This window comes from Tasmannia lanceolata, unplaced genomic scaffold, assembly GCF_043159265.1.
Source record: "Tasmannia lanceolata isolate RefF3 unplaced genomic scaffold, GAP_Taslan_0.1 ptg000012l, whole genome shotgun sequence".
Lineage (NCBI taxonomy): Eukaryota > Viridiplantae > Streptophyta > Magnoliopsida > Canellales > Winteraceae > Tasmannia > Tasmannia lanceolata.
Window position 1 is genome coordinate 14,623,317 of NW_027518689.1, and position 11,689 is coordinate 14,635,005.

Sequence of the window (11,689 nt, forward strand, 5' to 3'; positions counted from 1 at the left end):
TGCCAAAACTTGGCTCAAAGCTCCAAGACAACATCTCTAGGTTTACGAAGTGTAAAAGATTTATGTTTTATAAAGCTTCTAAAATATGAAACTTTCTATTTTCCCAATCTCCATCCTTCATCAACTAAATGTATGATTCAATACCCTCTCATTCTCATCCCAAAACTTGGCTAAAAGCTCATTGACACCATCTCATCCTCATCCCAAAACTTGGCTAAAAGCTCCTTAACACCATTTCTAAGGTTTCCTATGTCTAAAAGATGGATTTTTTTATAAAGTTTCTGAAATAAGAAACTTTCTTTTTTTTCAATCTCCATCCTTCATCAACTAAATCTAATATTCAATACCATCTAAACCTCATCTCAAAACTTGACTAAAAGCTCCTTCACACTATATAGACGATTTCCTATGTCTAAAAGATGGATGCTTTATAAAGTTTCTTTAGATAAAAAACTTCCTATTTTTCAATCTCCATCCTTCCTCAACTAAATCTAAAATTCAATATCATCTCATCCTCATCCCAAAACATGGCTAAACGCACCTTGACACCATCTCTAGGGTTTAATAAGTCTAAAAGATTGATATTTAATAAAGTTTCTATTATAAGAAACTTTCTATTTTTTCAATCCGGATCCTCCATCAACTAAATCTAAGATTCTATACCCCCACTTATTCTCATCCCAAAATTTGGTTAAAAGCACGTTGAGCTCATCTGTAGGGTTTCCTATGTCTAAAAGGTGGATGTTTTATAAAGTTTTTAAAATAAGAAACTTTCTATTTTTTCAATCTCCATTCTTCATCAACTAGATCTAAGATTCAATACCCTCACATTCTCATCTCGAAACTTGGCTAAAAGTTCCTTGACATCATCTCTAGGGTTTCTTATGTCTAAAAGATCAATGTTACGCAAAGTTTCTAAAATAAGAAACTTTCTATTTTTTCAATCTCCATCCTTGATCAACTAAATCCAAGATTCAATATTATTTCATCATTATCTCAAAAGTTGGCTAAAAGCTCCATGACACCATCTGTAGGGTTTCCTATGTATAAAAGATATTTGTTTTATAAAGTTTATAAAATCAGAAACTTTCTGTTTTTTCAATTCTCATCCTCATCCTAAAAATTAGCTAAAAGCTCCTTTACACCATCTATAGGGTTTCCTACGACATAAAGATTGATGTTTTAGAAATTTTCTAAAATCACAAAGTTTCTATTTTTTCAGTCTCCATACTTCATCAACTAAATCTAAGATTCATTACCATCGCATCCTCATCTCAAAACTTGGCTAAAAGATCATTTACACAATTTCTAGGGTTTCATATGTCTAAAAGATAGATGTTTTATAAAGTTTCTAAAATAAGAATTTTTTTATTTCTTCCTCATCTTTCATCAACTAAATCTATTATTCAATATCATCGCTAACTAATCCCAAAATTTGGCTCAAACCTCCCTGACACCATCTCTAAGGTTTACTAAGTGTAAAAGATTATTGTTTTCTAAAGTTTCAAAAATAAGAAATTTTATATTTCTTCAATCTCCATCCTTCATGAAGTAAATCTAAGATTCAATACCATCTCATTCTTATCCAAAAACATGGCTAAAAGCTCGTTGACACCATCTCATCCTAATCCCAAAACTTGGCTAAATGCTCCTTAAGACCATCTCTAGGGTTTCCTACGTTTAAAAGATAGATGTTTTATAAAGTTTCTAAAATCAGAAACTTTCTATTTTTTCAATCTCCATCCTTCATCAACTAATTCTAAGATTCAATACCCTCTCATTCTCATCCCAAAACTAGGCAAAATGATCATTGACATCATCTCTAGAGTTTACTAATTTCAAGAGATTGATGTTTTATAAAGTTTCTAAAATAAGAAACTTTCTATTTTCTCAACCTCCATCATTCACCAACTAAATCTAAGATTCAATATCATCTCATCCTCATCTCAAAACATGGTTAAAAGCTCATTGACACCATATCTAAGGTTTAGTAAGTCTAAAATATGGATATTTTAACGTTTCTAAAGTAAGAAGCTTTCTATTTTTTCATTCTCCATCCTTCATCAACTAAATTTAAGATTCAATACCACCGCATCGTCATCTTAAAATATGCTAAAAGCTCATTGACACCATCTCCACGGTGTTATATGTCTTAAATATAGACGTTTTATAAAGTTTCTAAAATAAGAAATTTTTATTTTTTCTCCATCCATCATCAACTAAATCTAAATTCAATCCCATCGCTAACTCATCCCAAACCTTGGCTGAAAGCTCCATGACAACATCTCTAGGTTTACGAAGTGTAAAAGATTTATGGTTTATAAAGCTTCTAAAATATGAAACTTTCTATTTTCCCAATCTCCACCCTTCATCAACTAAATCTATGATTCAATACCCTCTCATTCTCATCCCAAAACTTGGCTAAAGGCTCATTGACACCATGTGGACCCCGATCCCGAGGACGAATGGGCGAGGGACACGAGATCCCCACGCCTGTCCTCTAAGATCTCCACAATGTGAAGGAGAGCTCTACCAAGGAACTCTTGAAATGGTGCCACTCAAAGCATGGGTGCCGATATAAATGAGATACCTCTCGATTCAAGGACTAGCCCGGAACCAAGATGTACCTATAACAAAGAAGAGTCGCCATCCAAGGAAGTAGGCCCTGGATCCCATGAAATATTCTATTGCAATGGATAACCAGAGATACAAAAGTCCATGCCTGATGACGAATGGGGAAGGTGTTAAGCGCCCCCAATTCGCCCAAGTGCAAGCACATGGTCTCTTATGCCATTTTTAATTAATTTTGAAGAGTTTTGGGCTAAAATCATGTGAAATGGGAACAAGCATCCCCGAGAAAACGTCTATCTAAGCATGCATGACCCGAGGATGGGCAAAAGAAAATAAACATCCAAATCCTAACTCACCGCATCTAATCCTAACCCATCACATCTAAGGAAAGCAGTAACATCCGCAGGCACAGCTACAGCTAAGCAAGTAATAGCAGATATGATAAGCAGAAAAGCAGTAAATATCTACAGCTAAGCATGTGAAACTAAACGCACAAGAAATAAGCAAGCTGAAAGTAAACATACAAGGAACCAAAGACAAACATACGATAAACTAAAAGATGCGAGGGAAGAAAGGAATCAGAAAATAGACAGTATGCGCAAACCCAAAATGCCAGGGAAAAGAAAATGGGACATACAATAGACTCAGGGAGCGATTCTAAAGGAATCGAGCTCAGTGATCCTGATCCGCTAAAGATCGGACAAGTCTCGCGATCGTCATAGCCCATCATTGGGCTTAGCGAGGACAATCCCTGTAAAGGGGCCACGCTACGTCGTCGCCCATCCCAAAACCTGATAAAACATCGGAAAACTGATAAAACCGGCAAACCACGATCAAAATCGGAAATGAAATGAAAAGAAGGCTCCGAGTGACCTGGCAATCACCATCCTTGCCCATTTTGGTTTTTGTATTTTTGGGAAAAGCTTGAAAGATATTTTTAGATGCTGAAATGATTTTTTTGAAGGGTTTAAATGATTTTATTGAAAAGTTTGACTGAACTTGGGACGAAAATCCCAAGCTGCCTACGTACCCTGTGGAAAGGGATCAAGCCAATGTAGTTCGAAACAGCTTTCGAAAAATGCTTTTGTTGCTTTTTGAATTTTTGTTGTTTTTATCCCTTTTGATTGAAAGGGGGTTTTGGCTCGAGAGGCTGCCGTCCGTCATAGCCTAAACCCGACAAGAGTGTTCCCAAAATCGATGGGGATCCCGAAATGTGAAGAGGATCCCAAGGAATGTGAAGAGAGTAGTCCTGAAAGAAGATAAGAAAACCCCCAGACCCTGTAAGAAATAATGAGATAGGAGGAGGGACATGAAGGGCAAAGGGGTGGCTCAAGGAACATTCTGTCATCGCCTTGACTGAGAGAGAAAGCTCCCTAGAAATTGATGGAATCTTGAGACTCGAAGATGATCCCTAGGAACGTGCAAAGAATAATCACAAAGAATTGAAACGGGTTGCGAAATGCAGAGATGATTTCGAAATCTTCTAAGAAACCAAGAGCCTGAAAGGATCACCAGAACTTTACGTAGATCTCGGGTGTCGAGGCGAGGTTCAAAGGTTTCCCATACATTTATAGCACCCTCACTCCATGCGGTTAAACCAACACCAAGGTGGAACTTACGAATGAATCCAATCACTTCAACACTAAAGTATACACAAAAAGAATGGGTCATGATGAAATGGGACCTAGAAGGCTGCGGGGGAAATTTTCACAAATGGGAAAGCCCAATTGCACCAGCAATGACACTCGCATTTTGCACAAGCACCAAAATCTAGCAGTGTACTCTACAACTGATATCAACATTAGGACACTTTAATGCTAACAACCTTACTAGGTTCACTTTGTACCATTCTTCAGTACTTTAGGAATTGAAACCCAAGACCTGACGAAAGACAAAAGAGGTGCTTTCATATATCCTTTTGGTCATAAAAAAAAATGGCAACAATGCTTGTGAGAACCTTTCATAGGGAGCAAATGAAAGAGGGAAGGGAACTTGATCATTCAAAGAGACCCCAAAGAGATCAAAATTGCAAATATAATCTCAGCCTGAGTCATGCTTTTCAGTTTTTTTAAATCAGATGAAAATTTAAATCAACAATTACAGAGAGCATGACTTAAACGCAATCTATTTACCAAAATGAAGGCTGAATCTTAGCTTTGTGATTATCAAATGGATGCAAAAGAACCGAAACCATGACCAAATGAAGACTAGAAAATAAATCTTATGCTTATTCCTGTATTGGTTTCACTAAGACACACATCAAAATCCCAAAACAAAGATTCAAACGATGTATAAGAAAACAAGGGATCATTTCACAAACAGTGCATATACAGGTAGTTGGAAATTATCACATGAATGAAAGAAAATCTCTCAAGACCAACTTCTCCCTAGTCACTCCAAGTTCTAATGAAAGGAAATTAATTTAGGAGATTATTTGGGATGCAATCATCAATTTCATGTCATTTTCGAAGGCATGTTAACACTGTTATAAAACACGAGAGAAGAGTAGAACATTACCTGCACCGGGCAAAATTGCAACTGTCGAGGATTCTTTGTAGCTTTTAGGTGGTGGTATCGGAGATGATGGTCGAGGATTTGCAATGATCTGAATCAGTGATTGCCGGGTAAAATTGGAGAAGTTGGAGGGGCTTCGATTGATGGAAGCAAAGGGGCAATAGGGTCTGTTGGAGAGTCTTTTTGGCAAGACATGAAATGGGATTAAGCTAATAGGCAAGACTAGATAGGAATTTGTTTGGGATCTAGGGGAGCGAATCCAATGGGGCTAAAAAAAAACATGGCGGGATGACGGCTGCTAATGGAAGCGGCAGTGATAGTGGTAGTTGATGGTGGTAATATGGCCAAAATGAATGGGGAAAATGGGGTCTATTGGATTTATGGGAAAAAAATGAGGTAATGGGCGATGGGATCTGTGAAGAGGAAAATAGAGGTGGGTTTGGGTTTGATGGGGCTGAAGTGAAATCAATGGAGGAATGAGGAAATGGTGAAGGTAGAAAGGTAGTAGATGGTGGATATGGTGGAGGTGATGTAGAAAAACAGGGTATGAGTTGGGTTTGGAGTACCTGCAAATGGGTGAAAATCCAAGTGGGTTTGATGAGGATGGTGGTTGGAAGTGGTCAGAGAGGAGGTAAAAAAAAAAGGGGGAAGAGATGATGGTATAGTCGGTGGTGGCTGTGAAGAGGGTTTAATGGTGGAGGTGGTGGCTTGAAGGGGTGGTGGTGGCTGTGATAGGAATGGAGGTGGGTCGAATTTGTAGAGGTGGATGGTGGCGGTGCCGGATTCCGATGGTCAGATTCCGGTGGCCGAGGTTGGAAGAGGGGTTTGATGGGATAATCGATGGTGGCTGTGAGGGGAGGTAGGAAGTGGAGAGAACGATGGTGATGGTGGAGGATGGTGGTCGGTGGTGGAGATAGAAGGTGGCTGCAAATCCCTTTCTTCCTCTCCCTCTCTCTGCTGCTGCTGTTCTTGTGGTTGCCAAATGGGTCTCCCCTCTTTTCTCTCTTTCAATGGTGGTGTAGGTGGTGATGGGGTTCAGAGGGGTTTTATGAGGTAGTGAAGATGGCCGATTATGATGGTGAGTGGGGGTATGGTGGCTGATTTGAGAATTGAAAGGGGAAATCGAAGTGGGTTTCAAGGGGGAAAAGAGATGGGGATGGTCGGAGTTAATGGGGATTTGCCGGAGGGAAATGGGGTTTCCAACGGAGGTGATGATGGTCAGATGGTGGCTGGTGGTCGGAGAAGGTGGAGCTGCAGAGATTAGAAATGGAGATGGGTTTTGGGTTTGAGGTTTTGGGTTTCGGTAGATGGTTTTAATGGGGGTGGTTGGGATGCAGATGGTGGTGGTTGACGGTGGTTTGGCCGGCCTCCTTCTCCTTCCTGTCTCTGTTTTCTTTTTTAGAAAAATCTTCACCTCCTCTATATACCCACGAGATTTATCATTTTTATAGCTAGGGTTGCCACCCTCCTCTAATCTCAGCCATCCATTTCATTCCCTTCTTGATCCTATGGCCCTTGCTTATTACTTGTAGAGGAAGCAATAGAAAGTTCCGAAAATGCCCTCTTGCCAACAAGAAATAGTATATTCTGCCCTAATTCAGTTGCTTAAAGAACAAGCAAAATGATAAAATTAGCCCCCTCCTTGCTCCATGGACACCCCTATATGGCATATTTATGACTACCATATTTTTTCTACAGGGGTGGCTTGGGCAAAAACAGGATGATAAAGAAAATGATATTCTCGCCCCTCTTTCTTTGTATAGGACAGCCCCTCGATTGTTGACTGCTCCGTCGAAGTACATCAACCACTTTGTGTCTGGAACTTCATCTTCCACAGTCATTATCTCCTCATCTGGAAACTCTGCTTTCAAAAATTCCTTATTTTCTGCTGGTGAATCTGCTAACTGTTCAGCTATCACGCGCCCCTTAATTGACTTCTGTGTGACATAAGTGATATCGAACTCAGACAATAACAACAACCACCTGGCAGTTCTTCCGGTTAGAGCTGGCCTCTCGAACAAGTATTTCAATGGGTCCATCCGTGAGAGTAGAAGAACCCTATTCAATAACAAATAATGTCTCAGCTTCTGAGTAGCCCAAACCAGTGCTAGACAAGTCTTCTCAAGAATGGTGTACTTCTGCTCGTACTCCAACATTTTCTTGCTGACGTAGTAAATGGCTCTTTCTCGCTTTGACTCCGGGTCTTGCTGCGCTAACATACACCCCATCGCTGTGTCAGTAACAGACAAGTACAACAACATCGGTTGTCCTGGTATGATTGGTGACAAAACTGGTGGTAAAGCCAAACACTGCTTGATTTTCTCGAAAGCTTCTTGACACTCTTCGTTCCATTTCTTTGAAGCATTCTTCTTTAAGAGCTTGAAAATCGGTTCACAAGTCGTTGTCAACTGTGCGATGAACCTTCTCAAATATTGAACCTTGCCTAAGAACCCACAGATCTGTTTCTCAGTCTTTGGCGGAGCCATTTCTTGGATAGCTTTGATTTTCTGCAAATCTACTTCAATCCCTCTCTGGCTGACCAAGAATCCCAGCAGTTTTCCTGACGTAACCCCAAATACACACTTATTCGGGTTGAGACGGAGCTTGAACTTTTGGATTCGCTGGAAGAACTTTCTCAATGCCCCTACATGCTCTTCCCTGGTCTTCGCTTTAACGATCATGTCATCAACATATACTTCGACCTCTTTGTGTATCATGTCATGCAGTAAAGTGGTAGCAGCTCTCTGATATGTTGCTCCAGCATTTTTGAGTCCAAACAACATAACTCTGTAACAATATGTCCCCCATTGAGTGATGAAGGCCGTCTTGATCATGTCTTCAGGAGCCATCTTGATCTGGTTGTATCCTGAGAATCCATCCATAAATGAAAGGAGAGCATGGCCTGCTGTGTTGTCCACCAAGATGTCAATGTGTGGCAAAGGAAATAATCTTTCGGACTTGCTTTGTTCAGATCTCTGAAATCCACACACATTCTGACTTTTCCGTCCTTCTTGGGCACCGGTACTATGTTGGCTAGCCATTCAGGGTATTCAACAACTTGTATGAAGCCAACATCCAATTGTTTCTGAACTTCATCTCTGACTAACAAGTCCCACTCTGGTTTCATTTTTCGGAGCTTTTGCTTTTTCGGCCTGGCACCCGGGATTAGGGGAAGTCTATGTTGAACAATGTTTTCACTTAATCCCGGCATGTCATCATAGGACCAAGTGAAAACTTTTTTGAATTCCTTTAATAGGGCAATTAATTCCGCACGCTCTTCGGGAGTTAATGTTTTGCCAATTCGAATTTCCCGAATTAGGGTTTCATCACCAATATTGATGGTCTCGATTTTCTCTTCGAATGGTTTTGCTCGACGCTGCTCCTCCTGCCTAATCATGTGTTTGATTTCAGGGGGAGTTTCGTCGGCTTCCTCATTAGAGGGGGAGTCTTGATTATTATTATTATCAATTTGATCAGATAAAGAACCAGAAATTGAAGTAGAGACAGGCGAATAAAAAGAAGAGTCTTTTATTTCATTTAAAGAAATTGAAGTTACATCTGTTGACGTGCCTTCAATGGGCTTAGTATTGAAATCTTTAGAAATCTTTACAGACTCATCATCAGACTGGACTATCGTATAAACAGACTTGACAGACTCGGTAGACTCAACGGAAGATGCAACGGACTCTGCATCGGACTGAACAACGACATCAGGAAACTCCTCATCAACCGGTTCGATCACAACTGTACCTACATCAAGAGAAACATCAGATATAGCAAACTCTATTTTTGAATCTGAAATGGACATATAGCTAGAGACAACAGACTCTTTGATAGGAAAAGGACTGTACTGGATGACGACTTGGGGTATGACCTGGGAACTCCAGTTCGTGAGAGGTCCCTCAGCTGGGGTGATAAGGCTTTCAGGATCAAGGATCAGCGCATCTCCTCCGATCATGGCTACAATCGGTAACTCAACCTGGAACAGGGAATTCAGAAGACACGGCTCAAGGATATCAGCCCAATCAACCCCCGGTTCGATCTCATGAATCTGCAAACTCGGGTACTCATCTGGCAGCTCCATATCGAAAAATATCTCAAACCCCGGCAGCTCTTGCCCTGTTAGCTCATCAACCCATGGCTCTGCGAACCCACAGAATGCAAAGTCATCTCCCTCTCTGCGGTACTTACCATTTCTAATCAGACTAAATGATTTCATCGGCAGCTCTAGACCCCGGCGACGGAGCTCGGACCATTTCCGCATGTAATTTCTCATTTCTCTAATCTCATCACGAGAAGGTTCATATCCGAGTCTGAACAACCCTTCATTCTTTCTCATTACAGGCCATTCGACTATCCCCTGATGATTGCGACCCAGACCTGCACTGGGAAGGTACCCCTGTTTACGCAGCATCTTTACAACCCGGGGATTAGTGCTGGTGAGGAACAAAATCTCTTCATTCTTTGCTTTTTCAAATGATATGGCTGTGACTTCTACAGAGAAAACCCGGTCAGACTAACATCACCTTTCTTTTCTGAGGTACCCTCTTGCGAAATTTGGCCTACCTCCAAATCAGGATCACCCTTGATTGTTATCACCCTGTTGTTTCTGATGAACTTCAGTTTCTGGTGCAGTGAAGAAGGGATAACTCCAACCTTATGGAGCCAAGGTCGGCCAAGCAAAAGAAGGAAAGATGCTTTGATATCGAGCACTTGGAACTCCACTTCAAAGATTTCTCCTCCTATCAGAATTTCGGTTGCTAGCGTTCCAATAACATCGTGCCTGGTACCGTCATACGCCAAAATTCCTTGTTCAGAAGGGATGAAGTCATTCGGCCCAAATCCCAAGACAGTAGCAGTGGCTAACGGACATACGTTTAGTGCGGACCTGTTGTCAACTAATACATCTGGGACCTTCTTCCCGTTACAGATAACTGTGATCTTCAGTGGACGCGTATGATTGTGACCCTCAGATGTCAAATCTTCATCAGTGAAAGAAAGGGTCTTGGACACCCTAGCCATCGCTACTAAACCAACCAGCTCATCAGATGTAATATCTACAGATACCTGTGCCGCATTCAACTCTCTTAGTACAACTTGACGGTGCTTTGGGGAAGCCATAAGCAAACCCCAAATTGAAATATTAGCCTGGGTCTTTTTAAGTTGACGTAAAAGATTCTCATCCTCTTCTTCGCAACTCGGCTTGTTCTGCTTCTGTGCTTCTGCGGCCCTTACGACTTCAGCTGGGTTCTTAGCTCTTAACTCGGCAGGCTTGAAAATTCGCCCACCTCGAGTAACATGGCGAACTTCGTCACATTGATCGTTCAGAAATTCAAAGTCATCGTCATCAAAGCTCAGAACATACGGAACCACATCTTGAACTTCCTCTTCGTCACATTGAAGGATGTAGGGACCAGTAGAAGACTCAGCATAATCATCTTCATCTCCACCAAGCACATAAGGCTTCTCTTCCTCTACTTCTTCAATTTCCTCGCCAAATGCCAAGACAGTCGGTGAATCGGAAGCGATAGCACAAATCAAGGAAGCAGGGTCAAGAATAGGCTCTTCAGTAAAAACTGCCCCAACTGTAGGTGGAGGGCGCGCAGCATGAGCTGGTAATGGATTCCGGGTAGTGTTTGGCATAAATACAGCGATTTTTTTCGCTTCTATCATATCCTGAATTTTATGCCTCAAGGCCATGCAGTTATCTGTTAGGTGCCTTGTTCCTTGATGATATGCACAATGCTGATCTTCACGCCAATATCTGGGGAGAATAGGCGGTGGAGGTCTCGGTTCTAAGAGAGTGATCTTTTTGTCTCTTAGTAACTTCTTGAGAGCGACAGATAAAGGGTAAGGTAGCGGATCAAAATGTCTCGGTGCTTTCCTTGCTGGCTGCTCTATCTCTGCTACAACTCTTCTGATAGGGCGCGCAACAACCACATTGTTAACTTCAGGCTTTGAAGCTACCATTGGTTTCTTTCCATTCCTTGGATCAAAAGATGACTTCGTCAGAGAACCCTTCAACAATGCATTTTCAGTTATGGTTCCTGTCTTGATCAAGTGATTGAAATCAGAGTAATACTGCGTCGCCATGAAGTGGTAGTACTGTGGACACAAATTCTTGACCACAATTTTGATCTGATCTTCTTCAGAAGGGGGGCTAGTCATCTGGACTGCTTTTCTCCTCCATCTTCTTACAAAAGACGTAAATGTTTCCTGGGGTCCTTGCTTGATCGCTTTCAGATCCCTCTTTGTAACCTCTATCCCTTCTTTCATCGAAAATTGCTCAACGAACTTGTTAGCGATTTCGTCTAAATTTCCGAGTTCTTCGGGTTTCAAATGAAGGAACCACTTCTTAGCTACTCATGTTAGAGACATCGGAAACACTTTAGCGATCTGCTCTGGAGACAGCCCATACCCTTCTAAATTTGAAATGAACGACCTCGGATGACTCAACGGGCACCCCGTCCCATCATATTTATCAAAGTCTGGCATTCTGAATTTTGGAGGAAGGGTGACACCAGGGAAAAGGGAAAAATCAGACATATTGACCTTCTTTGGGCCCTTAACTTGCATGCTTTCAACTTGTTGAGTCAACTTTTCA

General features: G+C 41.2%; 1 protein-coding gene across 1 annotated transcript; it reads right to left on the bottom strand.

Moving 5' to 3' along the window:
- Window positions 1–9,579: 9,579 nt before the first annotated feature.
- Window positions 9,580–11,361, bottom strand: LOC143888565 (uncharacterized). The gene has a single exon (XM_077393012.1). It carries the CDS (start codon window positions 11,359–11,361, stop codon window positions 9,580–9,582), a length of 1,782 nt encoding a protein of 593 aa, XP_077249127.1.
- Window positions 11,362–11,689: the final 328 nt, after the last annotated feature.

Bases quoted from the DNA above. Each gene is read 5' to 3' on its own strand.
- LOC143888565 (XM_077393012.1), bottom strand. From the start codon at position 11,361: ATGAAAGAAGGGATAGAGGTTACAAAGAGGGATCTGAAAGCGATCAAG.